Raw genomic sequence first — 23091 nt, forward strand, 5'->3', positions numbered from 1 at the left:
CTTTTTAAGTATATAATTTACGGACTAAGTAAATGAGCAACCTGATAGTAAGTTGATATACCTCTGCTATAAACAGAGCTCAACAAGCTGAGGCGTAAGTGGTAAGACACATGTGTTTGTAATTCCACTGGCAACCACGTCCTTCAGACCAGAACACAGCAACGCTGCTTGGCTGCAGTAATAAGCATGGCATTAGGACTTACGGAACAATCTCTGTCTCAACAAAACTCTAGTAGTACTAGAACTAGTCCTAAACACTCATGATGCACCCTCCGTTATGATACGCGATTCGTTCTATTCAGAGTATGTTTATAAACAATCATTCATCAAAGTAGAGCTGACGCAACTACAATACTCAATCATGATAATGGTACGAATTAAACTGTACCCCTAGAACAAGTTTTCACTCGCAATCAAGTAGTCGTTTTCGAGTATCGAAATACTTGAAAATCAAAGTAAAATGGATGTTATTCATAATTGGCAACATCAGCTAGGGCTTTTGACAGAGCTTTTGTAAAATTAAAATTACATGTACAGGATTTGCGACACTGAATCTAGTAACATTAGCCCATTTTAATTTGACGCTATGGAGTTTTTTATGCAAAAACGACTCCTCGATTGCGGGTGAGCAATTATTTTACTAAGTCTAGTAGTGAAACCGTCCACAATTAGAAACGACGCTCGATACGAATGATATAGTAATACGATTACTTTGATCGGATCGTACAAAATGATACATATCAGAGAGCCTAGTGTGAGATTTACCACCTAAGTCTATCTATTCTATCGCGTCAAAGTTAACAACGATTTGTATGGAATCGAAAAACCGCCATCTACCGCCAATACTTCTTACTAGATCACATGAAAATCTCAACAGTAGGCACCCTGGGTTTTGGTATTGGCGACTTAATCTTATCCAATTACAAAACAGACTAACACTATGTTACAAACAGTGAAAACGTTATTAAATCTAACAATAAAGTTCAAAATTACAGGCGTTTTTTTATTGCTGATAAGACAGTTAAAGCGTTACAAAACCTCTTCGTGATGGTAGGGTACGTAACGCGATCAAGTTATAAAAGGCACAGAAATTCCCCTCCAAAGATCTTTAACGCTTCTAACTTTTAATATACAATTAATTTACTTAAGTTTATTTATAATTTCATTACTTGAACTCTTTTTTCGAATATGAGTAGAATTAATCAACAGTTTAATTCGTTTCATCAGTATTTCAAATGAAATTACATTGCGTGGAATCGCCTAGTGCATGCACAAGAGTTGCGTATAGGATGCGGGTAAAACCCTTCATCTAATTTTATTTTATGCTTTAAACATTAGTCTTTATAGACAGAAAGTCGATTAAAAAGTGGATATAAACATAACAACTTCCTAGAAACGATCACATACCAGTGGCATCTGTATATCGTCTGCGAATGTTACTAGAAACAATCGTGGAGTTGAGCAAATCAAGCCATTACTGCTAACTTGGCAGACAAAACATACATTTTTGCAGAAGGTTTAATTAAATATTTTTACAGATAAATGTGCTTTTTAACTGAGATTTTACATATTATGTTAAATTATTAAATTGGAATTTAGCATAATATGTTGAATTTCAAGTATCCCACAGCTGGGAATAGACCTCTGCTCTGATCTCACCTTTGCTTGTGCTAAGGTACTCTTAAATCCCAGAATCCATCCTGTGGCCGCCCCAACTGTGGGGCGCAAATAAGCTAAGGTCGATGATGACATGTGAATTTATCTGAAAGGCACTCAACCCGCGCGCGCAGTATTCATTGTCATTGTATAATGTATATCATGGGATTCCGCAAATAACCCCTGAATCTATCCAATATTAAAAAGCAGCAAAACCCGTCCAAATGATATTGTATAGCCCTTACTATTCCATTAAGTCATATCAATTATTTCTATATTTTTTTAGGAACATGGGGTTCTACATATTACGCAGCGCAAACGTTAGACACTTTATTTCCAACAAGTTTCAGAGTTAACTGCGTCCTGTAAAAATTTGACTCTACAGTACATACTTTACAATTAAAAGTTTTATGACGTAATAAGTCATGTGAGAACAAATTAAGTAAAGGATCGGTGCTTGTCTCTGGTACTTCTGGACATTGGTAATAATTGGACACTAGGTATTTCTAATAAGTTACGATTACAATTACGTTACACAGATTTAGGCGACTAAGGTTTGGCAACTTTTATAATTGCACGGAAATTGATTAACCCATTAATTAAATATATTTTTTTATGTCAGTTGTCACAACGATAGTTATTTAATACCTACTTTTTTATTTTTTTTTATTCACGTCACTTTTCAGAGAACTGCGCATAAAAAAACCAGACCACCGTTGATTCTGTAAATGGCTTTCTAAATAATTTATCTTTATGAAAGTGTGATTTACAGAAGTCTACAATCAATTGTATAAAAAAGAAAAGAATGCGTCAACAACCGCGACACAAACTTTTAACCTACAGAAACCTGAATGTTACATACAAGTGTCTTCAAATGATAACATGTAGTTTATATTTGCTCACACAGACTGACACTGCCAATAAGTTTCGCATAGCGGTCACTATATTTGTACAAACGAATTTCGTAACATTTTAGATTTACACATATAAACGACGCTACACGTTGTTTCTGTTTTTGTTACATTTTAAATGTTGTGGTATACAAATAAAGAGTTTAATAAATAATAAATAAATAAATATATCACAAAAAATCATGTTTAAATAAACTAAATACAATCAAACAATTCACACATATTAATAAGTCTTTATCTCAGTGACAGCCACAGATCCATAACCCAAGACTGATGACAACTGACAAGAAACAAAGAAACAGAGCACTAACTACCCTTTTCAGTAATCTTGCCCATTGGAAGTAACTGGATGACCAGTGTCTACGTCTGCGCCGCTAAAGGTTGATTCATATTCATCGCATTTAGTTATTATTAACATATATATATTATATATATATATATATATATATATATATATATATATCTTGTGTGCGTGTGTATGTCACTGAACTCTTCCTAAACGGCTGGACCGATTTGAATGAATTTCAGATGGCGCTGGGGTCCGCTAGTGTATATATATATATTTATCGTCTTCAAAGAGAGACAAGACGCAAATGTGTCTAGGTTTGCGCATCGCCTAAGAGTCATAACTTCAAGTAATTACATTCAATAAAATTTATAAGAAGGCCTACACACTATCGAACAAAAACAATATCATAACTTTAGGCTTTGAGACTGTATAGTCTAACTCGCAATGATTAAATAGTTCCGAAAACTTTCTGTTACTATTAAACTGGCCAATTTAGTCTTTGTGACGATCTCTGATATGACAAAAACACTCAAATCGAACCGCTTTTGTGTTTGCACGCACTACGATAAACCGCGGGTAGTTTATCTGCAACTTGTGATTCAAGGAACAAATACAAGCTATAAAAACCGCGTCTTGGATATTCGCGCAAGGTGAAGAACCACCTTTTTAATTTTTTTAAATCAGCGAACCCTGTTAAATTGTGGGGAGATTGAAAATCCCCATCACGTGTGTTTTTGGGTTACAAGCCTGCTGCCCGCAGCAGAAACCCGTAGTGCGTCCTATCCGCTTACGTTAGTAAAAAGTAAATTATTCCGAAATGTTAATATTAAATTGAGTATGAACCGGCAACACTTGGTTCCGACACTCCGAGTGTATTTTTCAAAAAACATACTACAAATTTTTCCTATCGACGATAGTATATTATTGAAAATGAGGGTGGGGGGTTGGAACACTTCAAATGTTGAACGTTATCTCCTGAGGTTGTAGGGGGATATCCTCGGTGATGTGGTTGTCAGGCACCTGTTCTGCGGGGGGTTTGAACGCATTCGCGTACGGGAATTTAACACGACACGCTTCGATATATTCCTCTGTCTCCTTTTCACACGGCCCGAAATCGCCGTCTCTGAGACTCTCTAAAACTTCGACGCAACCCTGTAACAAAGTTTTTTTATTATTATACAAATAAAATTCATAGATTTCGTCTTTGCTTCCACTAGACCACAATTTATTTTCATATTTCGACATTAAAAAAGGTTAGTAGAAAATTAAAGAGAATTAAAACCATATCACTGAAGCGTTATGAAATCTTTCAATAAATATGTATGCACTTTAGTTTAGTTTGAAACGAAATACAATACGAGAGACATACTGACTGTCTCAATATGTACATATGAGATACACATAATGTATGAAGACCACCCTGCTTTAATCTATTTTATGTGAATTCTATTGTCACTATACTAAATAACCAGTATTTCTTAGTTGTTTCTAACTATTAAAATGCTATCAGAAGTAGGATAGATATACTATAGTTATATCTGCTGCTATATATGACGTCTGACATACATAAATAATGAAAGTAAATATACTACGATAGTATTTTTATGAATATATTACATAAATACTAATAATTTACAGATAAATACCCAGACACTGATAAACATTCATGTTCATCATGCAAACATTTTCCAGTTGGGATTCGAACCAACGGCCTTGACTCAGAAAGCAGGGTCGCTGCCCACAATCGGCAGTCATGTATAATTCTTACCGATAAATTGTGAAAAGAAGAAGTAAATTAGCTAACAGTAGGGATATAAATAAACGTGTTCGTTAATCATTAGTCTCTATTAAAACAAAGAAAAAAATGTTATACGTCTGGACCCAGAACAGACAGAAATCGTGTACGCGACTAATATTGAAGCATCAAAAACCACAGGCGAGGGGCGTTTTTACTGTTTTTGGACACGAATGCACTGCATACAATAATGGCTGAGTTTTTAATGAATTCTGTATGTTCTTAATTCTGTGGTATGGGACATAAATAGTTCAGTACCTGTATAGAGACTTCCGGTAGATCGAGGCGTGTAGCTAGTTTCAAAGCTTCAGGCGCCCGCGCGGGCTGCAAGCGCCGCATACCCCGAGCACCCCAAAGCGCTGCGTGTTGGGACTCCTCCGCTGACTTTTTCATGTACGCTTCCGCCATCGTCTGTGCTGAACGCCCTTGGAACATCTGCGAAACAAGTACAAATCAAATAATACGTACCCAAAATATTATATGCTCAAATTATATCAATAAGACAGAGAAAAGTGTTTTAGGTTTTTTTGTACCGCGAAGTACGGGATATCAGAATTACTGCGCGGTGCTAGATAAGTGGCCGGCTGAACTATCAAACCTCGTATGTGCTTGGAAGGATTTTTGCGGGAAATAAAAAAAAAGTACAAGCTTTGACTTTAACAAAACAGCAGTTTTGAAAGAGTATTTCTCTTCTCTAGCGGGGATATTCAAATGTTAATTTTCTTCCAGTTGTATAACCGGATGATGAGTGGACCTGGACCACTACTGTAGTTTTTTGCACAGTCGGAAACTTAATTCCCGGTAAACTATTAGAATATCGTGGACTTTTTTGGAGACCCAAACCAATTAGCAAAGCTTGAGACGGCCGTCTCCTTCCTGCTTTGCGATGGACCGAATAGCCTAAAAGATTAACAAGTGTCTGAATTAAGAAGTTAACTTCATTTTAGATTTTTAGTCGTAGTAATAGAGCTTACTGACAACTGTGTCGGTCGTGGAAGTACTCCCGCCATGCTTATTTCTGCCGCAAATACTTGTGCTCCGGTGTGAAAGGCGTGGTTGCCGGTTTAATTTCAGGCACAGGAGGCTTAACACCTACGCCTTGGGTTGATGGACTTTTGCTAGATGTGTTCTCGCATGTCCTGCTAACTGTTGGTCAGTTGTGCCACTTACCGGCCACATTTCCGTGTCTATGACGGCAGCGACACTTGGCGGTAATTCCGCCTGCTTCTCGTCCAACCAGCTGCGGAAGCGGAGCAGGCAGTCGTGCAAATGAGAGTGTGAACTGTCCAACCGCCATGCCCGTTTTATACTCTGCAGCATTAGTAGTGGTTTTTCTGAAAATTTACCAGACCATAATATGTTAAGATGAGCTAAGTAACTCTTTCTGCAAATATTTTTGCATACGGAATGTTGTGCAAGAGATTACCCTACTTTGCCTGGTTTACTCTAGAGATATATATAAGACTGCATTGTTCTTGATGCAAATAAGATGGCAGCACATCCTAAGGCTCTTGTATACCTACTTCATTTTTTATGTTTCTGTTTTCTTGTAACTGTTACTTAATGTGGTGTACAAATTAAGAGTAATAATAAAGACTTCATCATAACTTACTTCTAGGTGATTGGCTGTCAAGGCCAAACTGGGAGTGTAATAAAAAAGTTATAACAAGATTTCTATTATGTTCATAAACTTCAGTTACACTCGCTCGCTACTATTACTTCAATATTGCGACGATAAGTTCTTGGGCAGAACAGAGGAACCCGAACTAACAATACCACGGCATGTCCTCTTGCTGGCTTATTATATATTAACGCCCGGGGAAGCTGTTATATACTTCGGACGTGTACCTACCAACCGAGTGCCGAGGCTCGGGCGCTTAAGATAAGGGGTACAGTAGGAGAACTCGTACAGGGACGGTATCTAAGATTTGGTAAGCCTACCTTTCCTAAAGTATATTTCAAAGGCCATTAGATGTGTATCTATTCTATCCGCGCCGAGTGTCCGTAGCGGTTGCAGGAACTTTAGTGCTTGCTCTAGCGGATCTTCCGCCTGAAAAAAAAGTGTTTTGTTTTTTTACTTAATTATACACAAAATCCACTATAAATAATACATCATCCTCATCATTATATGTCAACCAATGGACGTACACTGCTGTCTTTTATATGGAGTTCCAAAAACCACTATTGTGATATTGTGTCGCTTGCGTCCAGCGGTCCACAACTCCTTGAGCCAACGGCGTGCATAAAGGATATGCACAGGGTATGCAGATGATATAAAGTAGAGAAAATCCACAGAACAAGTTATGAAAACTTAAACTATTTATATCTCTAACAATCCCTACCCTTATGTTTTTAATGAATCTGTGCTGCAGATTATCTCCATTTTACCTACCCTGTATGCACGCCACTGCATTGAGCTATATTATACAGGTCTCTTCTTACCGATATAGCCCAATGAGTTGACACCAAAACACGCAAGCATCACATAACCATCATTTTGACTGTTTTTTTGAGTTCGTTTTGTTTCGTGGGTGTTTATATGTATATTATAAGTATTTATGTATTACAATATACATAAATACTAAAATAATCTATTTAGTACCCATAACACAAGTTACGCTTGCTATGGAGCTAGATGGACGACATCCGTATTTCTGTATCCATGTGGTCGATGCCTTTATTGTTTAATAAACGATATAAATGTAGTAAATGTTAGCGTACCCTCGCAAGTTTGTCCGGGATCAGTTCATCAAGCTGCGGCGCTTCTGGGTCGCCTTGCTCTTGTTGCTGTCTCGCTTTGTGATGCTGTTCGCGTTTCACCTGAAATAAATAAATAATTCAAAAAAACTAAAAGACGCGCTTGTTTAATTTAAATTAACAAAAACCTCATTTTTAAATTTTTTAGGGAAAAAAAGATCTGAAATATAGACTTAAGACGCATCACATTGCTCCAGTGCGGGTATTAGAGTCATTCAATACTGTCAAATCAGGTAAACACGTAAAAATTACTTAATTTTAATCGACAGGAAGTTTGACATACATATGAATAGCGTGTGTCACACCGTCACGGAGATCGGAAGTACTTAATCCCGATTGTATAAGCTTAGTTTCACTTTACCGCCTTAGCTGTGACAAATGCCTTCCTCTTCATCTTGAGCCTTTCTCAAACATAAGTTAGATCCAACGAATTTTTGCTTGACTCAAAAGATCACAATAATAATTTATCAGTAATTTTTTTTTAGTTTATAGCCCACTACAGAGACAGGTCTCCTCCCACTATTAGAAGGGGTTCCGGCCGTAGTTCCCTACGCTGGCCCAGTGGAGATTGGTGGAGTCCACACACCTTTGAGAACATTATGGAGAACTCTCATGCATGAAGGTTTCCTCACGCTGTTTTCCTTCACCCTCGAAGCAAGTGATATTTTAATTTCTTAAAACGCACATAACTTATAAAAGTTACAAGGCGCGTGCCGAGACTCGAACTCGGCGCCCCGAAAGTGAAGTCGAAGTCCTAAACACTGGGTTTATAGCTTCCTTTCCGGAAAGGATATTTCTATAGCTGTAAAAAAAACATAAAATTCGCGGACAGCAGCTAATTTTATTCATTAGTACTAAAAAAAAGAGTACCTGAACCTGTGCTGCCAGCGCACTTTCTTGTTCGGCTTTGCGTTTGGCTTTCCTCTGTTTGTTTCTGAGTTTTTTCAGTTCTGATGGCGCGAGATTCTCTGCAAAAATAAATATTAAGTTAATCTCTATACGCGGTTGTTTGCTCAGTTTAATTAAATAAATAAATTAATTAATTACGACAATACACACATCACCATCTAGCCCCAAGGTAAGCGTAGCTTGTGTTATGGGTACTAAGATGACTGATGTATATTTTTATGAATATAATACACAAAAATACTTACTTACTACATACAGATAAACACCCAGACACTAAAAAACATTCATGTTTATCACACGAACATGTTCCAGTTGTGGGAATCGAACCCACGGCCATGGTCACAGAAAGCAGGGTCGCTGCCGACTGCGCCAGTCGACTGTCAGTTTAATACTGGAGCAGACTGAAAATCTGCGTTGAGCATTGTTGCCAACGCACAGCATAAGTCTGAGTTTGCAAGCATTTGCCATATTGTTAATAATAAATTGGTAATAATGTTGTTCGAGTTCTTACATTAACAATAGAGAATGGCAATAGAGAATTATTATTATTATTATGACAAACAAGAAGACAAAACGCTTTTATTAACCGACTTACAAAAAAGGAGAAGATTCTCAATTCAGTTGTGTTTTTTTTTAAGTTAACTAAACTTTAAATTACTTTATTCGTGAGATTTTAAGCACTTTTTAGTCCCCTCTCCTTTGGTGATATGTTATGAGGTTTTAGGATTACCCTACTAAAAACTCAAACGTGTACATTTTAGTATTATAATAAAAAGATTCGACATTAAAATATATTTTACACTACACACGTTGATTTTACTTTTTTCTTCTTGAGATAAAATACGCGTGTCTGTCATACTATATTATTCCCATACCCCAATGGTAATTTATATCTGACTCTATGCCCCTTTGGAACCTCACGTTACTGAAGGACGATTTGAATATAGTAACCTGACACACGCAAAAAACATCTGGTAGTCGCTGTAGTGGTCTAGACAGAGGTGTAAGTACACATCATACGTAACCTATCTATATGTATATAAAAGAGAAAGTGTGTGGGTATGTTCCGTATAGGCTCCGAAACTGCTGGACCGATTTCAATGAAACTTTCAGGGAATCTCCGGATTAACCTGGCGAGTAATCCTGTAAAGTTTGGTCACGATCGGAGCACTCCTATTTTTAAAATGCCAAACTGTCAAATACAGCTTTTATTTACTATGATGATATTCTATTGTTGGGTGTACATGGGTGTAGATAATGATCTTCACCCGCTCGATAAGAGAATAGAAGAGAATGAATACAGAGAGAAATAAATGATTTTATATATTATGAGACTTAAATTAAAAATTTAATTATGTAACTTTATTGTTTAAATAAAATAAAATAAAATAAAGCTAAATCTAGCCCAGCGAAGCGGGCTGGGTACGCTAGTATTTTTTAAAGTACGATATTTAACCGCAATGCAATTGACGTCAACTCAAACGATTACTTCTTTATTACTACAAAACATGATACCCTGGTAAGTATTTAAATTAAGATTTCTTTAAATGGAAATACTTCTAAGAAATACAGGATGATCTTATGTGGTTATATCACAATACTTACGGGTATTATACACATTACATATGCAAAAACAATGTAAAAATTATCAGAACCTATTAAGAACCGGATTTGTAATTTTCTTTTTCCATCGGAATGAGGATATAGACCAATCTGACGTCAAAATATGATGATTGTGGCAAACTGTTTGCAATTAATTCATTATCCCATGCATTATCGCAACATTCTCCAATAACTGGCAGGAGGTATATTTTAGTTAGTTAGTTAGGTTATCGTTAAAATTGTTTCTTTCTAAATTTCCTTTAATTCCTAAGTAGAACAAAAGTTAAAATAGAACACCAATGTTTTAAGTCTTCTCCCTCTGTAAAGTTGGTGAGCTCAAACTTCGAGTGGGTAATCTGTCTCCATCGGCTTCTGTTGGAGGCCATTTTGGCGATTTGATAAAACCGGCACGAATTTGACTCTTTCAACTAACCAGCCCATCTCGTTCGGGACCGGTCTCTAGGTATTTTGCCATCGGTGTTGCCCGTAAGTCCTTTTTCAGGCTATCATTCCCCCGCCGAATTATGTGCCCGAAATACGAGAGCAAACGTTTTTAACAAAGAGAAGAAAGACAAACACTATCTCCTAGCTCCGCCAGGATAGACACATTTGTGCGCTTGGCTGTCCAGGGTAATCTCAACATACGCCACCAGCACCACATCTCGAACACGTAAGTTTAAGTATTGGTTAAAAGTAAATATGTGTTACATACTATCAACAAAACTTTATAAAGTGCGATTTTATCCACGAATACTGTATTCTCTGGGCAAATATCCCTAATATATCTCGAAACAAGATTGTCTTTATTGATCTCTCACTGCTGAGCAGGTATAGCATAGCATAGGTATAGCTTATAGAGTATTTACGAGCTTTATTTAAAATTCGAAACTAACTCGTTGGTCTAGTATTTAGCATGTCCAACTACTTACGGATCACGAGGTTCTTGGTACATTTTCCAATTCGGATCAACAATTATTGGAAATTGGATTTTTATGTTATTTTTTAGTGTACAACCCCGTGCTTCGGAGAGCGCGTTAAGCCATCGACACCGGTTATAATAACTATCACTAGATCATAATCGTTTTAACCTGCAAACCTGCATTGGAGCAGCGCGGTGGGTCACTGCTCTTTATGCCCAGCATTGGCACGTTAATAGGCATAATTTCAAGTAAGTCCTTGACTACAATAACATTTGACGATAATTCAAAGTTGGTAGCAGGCTAAACTTTTAAGAGTTAAATAAATAAATATACTACGACAATACACACATCGCCATCTAAACCCAAAGTAAGCGTAGATTGTTTTATGGGTACTAAGATGACTGATGAATATTTTTACGAATAATATACATAAATACTTTTAATACGCAAACATTTCCCAATTGCGGGACCAACGGCCTTGGACTCAGAAAGCAGGGTCGCTGCCCACTGCGCCAATCGGCCGTCAAAAAGTTATGGCAGTTACGTTAAACTCAAACCCCTAATCGGTTTCTACGAGACATCGTACCTGTTGGGTATCTTCGCTGTTGAACATATTTTAAGAGTACAAATTATTGCAAAACAATAAATAATTCCAGGAAAATATCTTTTCCCTGGCCCCTTCTAATGAAACACATCCGGTGCGGTTAACATCAAGTGGCTTTAAGGTGACATCAGATCCGGTCAGTCGGATTGAAGTATAGAATCGTGACTAGTTTGTCATACGAGGCCAAGCGTTTATATTGTAAATTACAATAACTATACATCTATTGATATTTCGTTTACGGAACTGCCAATATGCGTTGATATTAATTGCGATAAGTTTTTCTAGTAATTGCCCTTTATGTTGCCGGAATTAGATCCTATTAGTTATGTACAAAACCTGCAGTTAAGTTTGTATCTTTGGGAAAAAAGGAAAAATGTATAATTTACATAAATTTTAGTAGTCGACGATAATTTTATGGAATATGTCGATATTTCGACCCAGTTGCATGGTCACGACGGGACTGCGGAGGTACGAGATGTCAAGTTGGATGTCACGGGCAGAATCTGACAACCCGCTAGTCGTGACCACGATCCATGCAACTGGATCGAAATATCGACAAATCCCAAAATAATATCGTGGTATGTACCCGATGAACTACATTTAAAAAATATATATATTTTGACAAAGTGATATAAAAAGCCTACGAAAATAAATCACGATCAACCCACTAGCTGTTGCCACACGTTCTACGTTCGCGTTTATTACGGTTTTTTGCGAATCCCGAGGGAACAGTTTGTTTTCCGGGATAAAGATTAGCCTATGTCTATCGTTTCAACAATCTATCTGCCAAAAATCAAGTCGATTAGTAGCTAAGTTAGGGCGTAAAGTAAAGACAAATAAACAAACACACTTTCACATTTACAATATTAGTAAGAACTACCGGCCAACTACAGAATCCGGGTCTCCTCTTTGAATGATAAGCGTTTAGATCGTACTCCACCACGCTGGTCAAGTAGGTATCGGTAGACTTCACATCCCTTAGAGAACGATATGAAAAACTCTCAGGCATTCAGGTTTACTCACAATGTTTTCCTACACCGTAAGTGATATTTAATTGGTTGAATTATAAAATCACATAACTACGTTACGTTCCGAGGATCAAACTCGGTCAGCTTTTATACGTAAATAGATAATAATTGATGCAAATAAAACTTTGGTGAGAGGAAAACAGTTTTTGTTAAAAAAACCGACATTGTTATGGACTTTTATCTGAATTGAACGTTATTATTATTATATTATCCAAAAAACATTGTACATTTGTAAATATATAATCATAATCATCCCCAAGCTATTGACGTCTCACTGCCGAGCACAAGTGTCCTCTCTCATAGAGCAGAAGGTTCTAGAGCAAAGAACCACCACGCTGTTCCAATTCTGTTTTGTGGGCTATTTATTATATAAGTAGAGATAAATTATATATATTTATTGTCCGATTCTGGGTTGTAGCTCAAATATTTATCCATTAATTTTGGATTTGAAATTTAAACTTTTATAATAAAAACCCATAGCACTCGTGTATTTTTTACGACACATTCGTACCGAAATTAGCAAATAGATAGTGGGTACGACAATGGTCACTGACCTTACGAGCGAACCATTGTTTGTTATTCAGCAGAGTGCGCCGACTGATCTTGACGGAGTATGATCATAATATTATAATGTTTGCGGAGGCGTTCGTATTATTAGTCATAATAATTGAAGAAAATATCTATCTACATATAAATAAGTAAGTAATAGGTAATAAGTAAATACCATATAATTATATATACTATATATTGTATATTTACTTATTCGTTTTTAATGAAAACAGTTAAGAAGTATAAAAGTCCGTCATTTTCAAAGTTATTTCATGAAAATTTGTATTTAACTCCGGGCTGGTACTATTCTTGGCCCGACCCTGGAATCGATTCCAGGACATCGTTATCTGTATTTGAACCACTTGACCTACCTATCTATGCGTTTATTACAACCACTTATTTAAATAGAAAACCATAAACTTTCGCAACCACCATAGCGATATCAAAATACCATGTTTATGGTTACTGCTGATCGAAACTGGCAATCAACAGTTATGCTACATATCATTGTTCGCAAATCGCTCTCGAGTCACGTACGATATGTAGATTAATGAGGAATGTGAACGGTGAGGTATGATTATTTTTGGCTGCACGAATGTACTTCAAGGCGCAATTAGACAGTTGTTTTTTTTTGTGAAATATGATGAATATCTGATGAACAGCTATCGTGAGACAATCAGCAATTTTACACGCCAAGTTAGTCAGAGATATGGTAGGAACCACTTCTCTGGGTAATCTAACTGCTCTATAACACAAAACTATTATTCCGAATTTCTAAATTATTGATTGTCCGCCACAATTACTTTATCAACGTTAGCAGAGACGTAAGTCAAAAATCCAAACAAAGCTTAACAACAGCGTGTCTAGCTTGGCTACGCTATACACGCTGTATTATCGCTAAAGTAAAACGAAAATTATGGATTATCTTGAGATGTGGGACATGATTCTCATACCTACACCAAAATTCTCAATAACCTCTCAGTACTATCTAGAACTCCACATCAAGCTTCGTCTTTTAATATAAGTGCAAAGTTGAATTAAATTATTTTAACTCTGGAATTACAAGCCATTAAATAACTAAGACTTTCGGTTTGTCCCTTGCAGGAATGTCTATAGGCTTTTGCAAGTAGGATAAGTAGCTAACGGCCGTAAGGGCAATAACATATGCCCTAAATCATGATGACTACTGTCCGCGGCTCTCACCAGGTACGACAAAGAAGAAGAATAGAAGACAAATAAAAATGTCTTTCTGTTGTGTTATACTTTTATTCTTAAGCCTTTAGATTTGGTATAGAAAAACCCACCTTTAAGGATAGTCCAGATAAACAAAGGGTTTTTCAGGGCTAATCTATAAATATATATATAAAATAATCGCCGGCGTAAGCCATGTTAAGCCGTGCTTAGTAGGTTGCTCTTAAAATTGTATTCAGTAAGAATCTGATATTGTGATCCCAAAAATAATTAGCTTCTCTTTATGTTGTGAACTCTTATTAGGCCAGCGCGTTTGGAATGTGGATATCACCATCATCTCAATACAATACGTATCAGGAATGCCAAGGTTATTTGAGTGGTATCAGTTATTTTTAACAAAGCTTATTTTTTATCCTGTAGGAAAAGTTTACGGGTTCCTTTTTGAGATAAAAAAAAAAAAAATATCTGTCTACAAGATGCTAATGATATAAATGCCTTTCAACAAGATTTCAGCATGGTTTGAGCCGAATATTGGTAAATTTATAATATTATATGATATGAAAAGTAAGAATTCCTATACAAGATATTATCTTATTGTGGATTATAGAAGTTCATCGTATTGCATTAGAATAATTCATTATATACAGATGAACTGTCTGATTCCGCCCTAACAGTGTATATGTATGTATGAGGCAATAGTAGTTTTAAAGGGGCAGTGGTAAAGATCGTTGCTATGTGGTAGGTCACAGGTTATATGGCTATATGTAAATTAGTAGACCTCTCTAGCCCAGCTGCACGAATTTCTGTCTTGAGAGGATGCAATACCCGGGTATTCTAGGGTTTTTGAAATACCGGCTGTGCGCGAGTTGGATTTACACGACAAGTTCCGTGCCAAGCACAGAATTAAAAAAATAAAGAACACTCATTCAGCCATTATTGCATGCAGTGCATTGTTGTATGTATCTACAATATGCAGTGCGGTGCAGTGCAAGATTGCGAAGAGTGTATTGTCGTAGAATATTTCTTTATATTTATTTATTGTGTCCAAAAACAGTGAAAATGCCCTGCGCACGTCTCACTTCATACTCGCGGAAAGTTGCTAGACTACAATTTTTTCTCATTTTCCCCATTTTATGGTAGGTAAACGTTTAGAACATTAGAGGTAAAATAATTACTTTCAACTGCTAAATAGAATGAAGCGACTAACCGAATTTCTCGCCTTTTCGAGAAACACTACTAAAGTGGAGTGGTTTTGATGCTTCAATATTAGTCCTGTACACGGTTTCTGTTAGTTCCGTATTCTGTGGTACCAAGGTGCTAAATAAAACGGTACATTATTAAGATAAAGCGAACAAAAACCAAACAAAGAAGATTCTTGTATGGGCAACAACCTTTATTTTCTTTACTATACTCAATTTATTTTATTATTTATTGTTATAATGCCAAATCGACATTCTGTAAAAAAAATTAACCTATTGCGGTTTATGAGATTACAATCCGCTGACAAGCAGACGGACGAACGGAAGGACTATGATAGAGCAAGGTAGAAGGTACAATTTGGCATCCTCATCGCCACAAATCAATATATTCCAATTAACTACGCTTTCGGTTTCTCGCACCGTGCTGGCCAGTTAGCAAATTTTTGAAGCATGATAAATTTAACTGCTTAAATTAAAAACTCACATAACTCCGAACCCAATTGACGAATTGGACCAACCTGGTAGACTACGGCCTCTACAATTCTTTTTGTGGGAGAAGACACATGACAAAGTTAGGTTAAAATGATATACGAAAAGTGAGAGGTGACATAAATAGATTTTGGTCGTGATGTGATGACAAAAATATATTTATATAATCGTTTAATAAGAGCTTATGATACTTGACTCGGCGGCGGTAGTGATTCGGTGTTCCCTGGGGTCCAACCGACTGGCTGACATAAAAGAGTCGGCATGCACCGCATCGCAGCTCTCACTGTCATGTGTCGTCGGAGTCTCAATACAAGAAATGAGATTTTAGACCTACGCTTTCTTTTTCGATCGTGTGAGTTGTTAACTAGAATTGATATGAATAAATAAAGAATGTTTTGGTTTAGAGAATATATCGCTAGGTATCTACATTTTGACAATCTCATAATGTCCGATGTTTTAACTGTTAGTACAAATTTTCAACTGACCCTGAAAATTAATTTTTAAATAAAATATGTAATTGCAGCCATTATGAAATATCCTACGCGATGTGTTAATATCCGAAACTCATAATTAAAGTGTTTCTTTTTGGGCCATTTAATAGAATCTAAACATTTTATTATACGTTAGGGCTGGCTCTAAGGACATTTTTGTTTCTAACATAACTAAAAACATCCAGTTATGCTTTTAGATTTCATAAACATGTTCGGAATGAGCTGCTTGTATCGATATTTATGCATATTGTATGTAAATTCGAGTACAATCATCATCGTCATTCCGTCGTCATCATCATCATCGTTGTCATCGTTGTCATCGTCGTCATCATCATCATCGTCGTCATCATCGTCATCGTTGTCATCGTCGTCATCGTCGTCATCATCATCATCGTTGTCATCGTCGTCATCATCATCATCGTTGTCATCGTCGTCATCATCATCATCGTCATCATCGTCATTGTTGTCATCGTCGTCATCGTCGTCATCATCATCATCGTTGTCATCCTCGTCATCATCAACATCACCACCATCATCATAATCATCACCATCACTAACACCACCACCACCACCATCATGGGGCATAGATGCAATACGCTGCTCTCGGATTGGTTGGCTCATGCCAATGATTACATTCTGGAACACTATATCTGCACAGTCGTTGCTTATTTCAGACCGGTGAACTTATTTCGATAGGTGTACGTTCGATAGATGTCGCCAGGAAATGAGGATTACTGTATACAGGTAGTGAGAACTATCATAACATATAAATTATCATAACAAAATCTTTATTACGTTTTCAATATGTTCCGCTCGAAATAATTACTGTTTCCGCTTGATATACTTAACATTTTTTTCTGAATTTTTTAATAAACCGCATATTTATATTGTATTTTTTTATGCCAGCTGTTTTCACCGGTTAATCATTTAGCACAAACATGATAAATCGTAAACAGTAACAGTTAAATGCTAACATATGATCAACTAATAGTACAAAATGTTAAGTACCATTTTTCTACTAATTTTGATAGGTAAAACAAATCTTCAGTTTTACTATGCATTTATCAGCAAGACAGACAGCCCTGTCAAAGCACAATAGTAAAGGTATGCTAATAAAAGCGGACGTGTTTACGTAATCACATTGTGCCTTAAATTAATCCTAGGACACGTCGCACACACAAATTGCTGCTCCAATTCACCGGTTTCGCAAAACTAATGAAACCGCGGCCCTGGCGCGCCTCGACTCGCGCCGCTTAATCAAAATATATCAAGCCGAATGCAACGGACTTCTTGGAAACGAGAAAAAATATTTTGTACAACCCTAAGAAGCGAATAAAATCCGATTTCATAATACCTAGTTCTATTGTACCAAGTCAATTGGTAATGTTTATTCGGTAAGTCACGGTATTACCACCGCACATATTGCCAAAGTTGTACCTACAAGCACGGGGTATCGAGAACGAGTACACAATCGCAACGCAGCCAGAAACTTCAAGAATTTTCTCATGGAACTAAAAAGATGTTCCTTAGCATCATCAGAAGTGCTTCCTTGTAATACCAGAAATGCACCAGCAACATTTAAACATTAATAATGAAACAAAAATGCATGTTTTCTGTTTTAAATTACATAGGGATCCTTTTGGCAAAGTACCTATAGCGTTCGTTTTTCTACGCAGTTATCATTAGCCTCATTACGATAAACTCATTGCCAAATTATAATTTTTCTGGTAACATATTAAATTAATGCACCACCAAACGTCATGATTTGACAGTTGCGTTTATTAACAATGCACTACAGTCCACCGGATGTACGTACTGTGTTTCAGCACAGCTAGCATGGGCAGGAGACATTTAACAGCCCGGGGAAAGGATAAAAATGTATCTTATCCCACAGCTTTGTCAACTCTCAGAGCATGGTGGCGCACAAGGGAATATAATATCCAAATAATATATACGTAATAATAAACCGGGATAAACTTCTCCTATTCCATGTTCCCGTGATTAAAAGCAGGTGGGCAAGTCAATTCAATCGACTGTCACGGGGCATAGTCGAGGATTTAATTTTTGTGTCCTGTCTGTGTGAGCCCTGCTGGTACTTATCCTATTATGTTTGCCTAGTAGCTTAGGAGCAGTTAAACCAGATTAAACGAGGTGCACGGCTCTGCAAGATAAAACCATTTTTCCCTGACCGATTTCGGCCATCACCTCTAGAGAGTTTTTCCATAACAGATTTTCCAAATCCGCCGGATATTATATAGTGCACATGCGTGTGCGCATACAGCAGTGCAATCTCACTCTCATAGTCCGATGGGACGGCAGAACCGACGCGAATCCGATACTGCCCTATATACAACACCTGGCAGCACAAGTGCAAATACAAATAGTAAACAATTAATAATTCAACACAACCTTCAGTTCTTTGGAACAAAATAAATTACACCACAACCTGTTAAGGAAACAGAGTTAATGTTTTGCAATAAAGCGTTCAGTGCCGGTGCTCAAACTAAAGCACTCAATAAAGCCCAACGGCCGTTCCAAATTATAAAATACCGCAAGCGTATCAGAATTTCATACACAATACTAGCCCTGACAACGCCCTAGTGTCGCAAGACTGAGTCTAGACCGAACCAGTCAGCCGGAGCAGGTTTTCCGTTTACTTTTCTAGAATAAACATTAAAGTAAATATTTATAGAGCAATTTCTTAGGTATGGAATGGAGAGCGACTTCTCAACGTGACGTCGTACAAGAATACTATTTGTCTTTGCGCACCATAACGACTCAATACCGACTAGACTCAATAGCATTGCATTGCAATTTAAGCTTTACTAATGTGACATAAAGTTTTTTTTTATTACATTACAAAATATGCCCTTGACTGTCCTAATCTCAACTGCTGGTAAGTGATGATGTATGCCATTTATATTAAAATCCTAGTCGGTTTTTACGCGACATCGTACCGGAACGCTTAATCGATTAGCGGCACGTCTTTGTTAGTAGTGGTAACTAATCACGGCCGAAACCTAACAGAAGACTAAAAAAAAGTGTTGTTTTGGAGTAAATGACGCGTGGTCGGCGAGGGAATAAAGCCATATAAAGCTTACATTCCCATGCTTTAATTTAATTCTAATTAAAGCCATGTCTGGACGGCAGATCATAATATAGTATCTCTTCCCACGGGTGGCGTACGAGACACCTAGAACGGGCAGGAGGGCGGGCAGCAGCCTCCTCTGTGCTACTACTACCTTCTACTGCGACCACCACTGCCTTGAGTCGTAAACATAGGCAAACCTTCCAGTTGAGAGAGGCCATAAATCCAGCAGTGGCCTGTTACATGGTGTTGACGAAGACGCTAGGCGGTAATAAACTGTCGGTAGGATGCTTACCGAACCCTGCAATGACCTTTTTTTTTGTAACAAAGAAAATACCTGAAGCATACCTTTAGGGGAAACGGAGTGGTTATATGGGACGTGCACCCACTTAAAACTCTGTGTGACCCTCTACAGATCTATAAGTGAGAGTACGGGATACAATTGCGTATTCACCGCACTCTGCAAAAACCTAACATCATCCACCTCGTCCATTTAAAATCTAACTAATGACCAAATGCCTAGATAAGATAGAGCTTAGATTCTGACGGAAAAATAGTAACACCGCCAAAAATGGTGGGTCGATTAAACACTGACCACAAAACGTGCCCCAGATTTTGTAACGAGATAAGTTTATACCACTCGGAGCACGTAAGTCTGCGAGAGCCTTTATCAGCGATTGATGGCTTACATTTGTACCATCACGCTCGATTTATTGCGCAACACGCGTAAGCGCACGCGCCTCAGCGAATTAATTATACCATCCGCCGCGTCCACCTGCAGTCTGCGAGCGAAATATTAAGGCGAGTACATACCTACGAGTACTTTTTTACGTTATTGTGAGGTGACGATAATAACGTTGATAGCCTACTGGGTAAGGCTTCGGCGTGCCTTCGTCAGCCCAAGCATCCGGACCAGAACAAAAACAATTCAGAAAATATGAAGTACAAAATTACCCCTGCCGTAGATCGAAACCAGGAGCCACGAGTTATAAAAACTAAAATCCGCTCAACGCATACCTTGTGTATGCACGCCTCTATGTCCCGGGTTAGCTCACCACTTCACCATCCCGGTCGTCGACCATTTCTATTATTAAAACAATTATTCGCACACTACACGAGCACAACAAAAAGATAATCCGCTGAGAGATTGCTCTTACAATGAATCACAGCTTAATGATAAGCAATGACGAAATGGACCACCTGCAGAAAACAATACAAACAAACGCCGTTTATTAATCACGATCTTAATTTAGAATACATTCGATTTTAATTGTGTACCGAACGAATCGATTGATTAAATGTGTCTAAAGATTAAATTTCTCTTAGAAGAGCAACATAGGTCCGACTGTGCATCCCGTTCGGAGCTTCACACACTGAAAGCGGTATGCCATGCTTGGCTTACCATCAGTTGTGATATGAAGCCTAATCAAATATTTATTTTCAAAAAGTAGGGTTTAAACTGCGCTTAATAGTTTGGTGAAAGCCGAGGTCAATTGGACAAGAATTTGCACGCCTCGCAAACGGAAGCTAAACCGGGAATCGAAGCCGGTGGCCCCGAAAGGGAAGTCGAAGTCTTACACACTAGGCTATAATAATAATCGCTTTCGCCCACAATTTGTGCACATTTTTATAGTTTTTCATGATTTTTCATAGCCTATGTAAAATATTCTCCGGCTCTTCAACGGCTCTATTCCAAAATTAAATTTTGACAATTAAGAACCGAATTTTTTAAACATCTAAAAATCAAGACATAAGTTTTTCCTAGTTTTTTTTTAAGTTGGTACCAAGTTATATTTATTGCCTTTTATATAGTAGCCAGGGAAGTGTCTAGTAATTTTCTACATTTTACTTAATTGATTGATTTAAAAATGTTGAGTTTGACGAACCAAACGAAAATAAGAGCTGTCTTCGCGGGTAGGCAGTGAAATAGTAAACACATGTTTTACTAGCTCTTTTAAGTTTTATTCAAATTCAAAGTGAAAACAATATATTGTAGTGTAATTATGTGCTAATTATTATTTTACATACAAGACTGAGTGTCCTATTTTATAATAAAAAGTGATTTATTTATACAGTTCTATGCACTTGTGGGGTTCCATACACATAGGCTGGACTGTTACACTTTTAAAACAGATTCACCAGAGTAATAGCTTAACAAATGCACAAAAAAGAACACTGTCGAATTGAGAACCTCCTCCTTTATTTTAAGTCGGTTGAAATGATGTGTTCTCCGTTGCAGAGTAAACAACATTAGCATTATGGCGATACCTCGCACCATATTTTAACTTCTAAATCAATGTCACTTCGACGAAACTTCCTGATAATATATCTTCATCTCATCCATTTGTTTACTAAGATTCAAAATTAGCACATACATAATAACCAATCAACACTCAATCTCACTGTCGCAAACAAACACTTAGAATTGGCATTGAACAGTCGTGATATATCCATCAAAGTGCATTATGGGTTTGAACCTACTTCCGTTTATTAGATCCGACAATTCCGCATTGACATATTTACAACTAAGCTTTTGGCCTTTAGTGTGTAGAACCTTGCAATTTAGGTGGCAGTTATTTAATGACTACTGACCCGCACCGGCTGCAAAATTTGTTGTTTGTTTTTTTTAATGCTATATTTAGCATTAAAAAAAAAAAAAACAACAAATTTTGCAGCCGGTGCGGTACTTTTTGTGACTTCAATATAAAAGTTAGACATAACGATTGTGTCACTAACTCTCTTTAACTTTTGAGTTCAATTATATATCTCTCATGGTAATGTTGTCGTTCGCCCGTTTTTTTCCGACTTAGTTTTCAAAACCAAATACAACGGAAGAGGCTTTTCATTTTCCGGGTTCATATCGGTTCAGTAGATCCAGAGATTACACCCTACAACCTCTCATTAGAAACATAGAAAATAATAGACACAGGCACTTTTTAAAATCCTTAAGACACTTTAAATGCTCACCAAGTAATAATACAAGAAGGTTAAACAAATTTACAAACTATTCTGCAGAGTCAAAGTTTAGCCTTTGATATTGCCGAATACCTTCGTGATTGTAAGCAAAAGCGCTAGATGAAAATATGCATAGTTTCAAAACAACTTGAACTCGAACTTCTGCCAACTTTGAATAGAAATTGCAAGACACTAGATAAACTATAAGGGGAGTTTATAAGGATTAGTCTAAATATACCATAACACTATGTACATAACAAGATTCGTAATTAGTATTAGGATATTAGGACGACAACCTCCCTGGCGCAACGGTGAGCGCTGTGATTTTAACTGGGAGGTGCCGGGTTCGATTTCCGGCAGGGGCAATTTGGGGATTTATAATTTCTGAATTTTCTCTGGTATGGTCTGATGGGAAGGCTTCGGCCGTGGCTAATTGCCACCCTATCGACAAAGACGTGCCGCTAAGCGATTAAGCGTTCCGGTACGAAACCGATTAGGAGTTTTTAATATGTTTAATATGAGCCATACCCCCTAACAGGTTAGCCCGCTACTATCTTAGACTGCATCATCGCTTATCACAAAGTAAGATTGCAAATAAGGGCTAACTTGTAGTGGAATAAAAATAAAAAGAAGGACGCGGGGTCCCAAAGTTTTGTAA

General features: G+C 37.2%; 1 protein-coding gene across 1 annotated transcript in view; it reads right to left on the reverse strand.

The window, feature by feature from the left end:
- Nucleotides 1-3044: 3044 nt before the first annotated feature.
- Nucleotides 3045-23091, reverse strand: part of LOC120625278 (N-alpha-acetyltransferase 15, NatA auxiliary subunit) — a 140858-nt gene continuing 120811 nt past the window's right edge. The window contains exons 11-16 of the mRNA XM_039892295.1: nt 8279-8376; nt 7373-7471; nt 6593-6701; nt 5822-5985; nt 4910-5086; nt 3045-4008 (exon numbers count right to left, since the gene is read on the reverse strand). Coding sequence (XP_039748229.1) covers nt 3811-4008; nt 4910-5086; nt 5822-5985; nt 6593-6701; nt 7373-7471; nt 8279-8376 — 845 coding nt within the window. The 3' untranslated portion in view covers nt 3045-3810. The remainder of the gene's footprint in view (nt 4009-4909; nt 5087-5821; nt 5986-6592; nt 6702-7372; nt 7472-8278; nt 8377-23091) is intronic.

This window comes from Pararge aegeria, chromosome 7 (assembly GCF_905163445.1).
Source record: "Pararge aegeria chromosome 7, ilParAegt1.1, whole genome shotgun sequence".
NCBI classification, from domain to species: Eukaryota; Metazoa; Arthropoda; class Insecta; order Lepidoptera; family Nymphalidae; genus Pararge; species Pararge aegeria.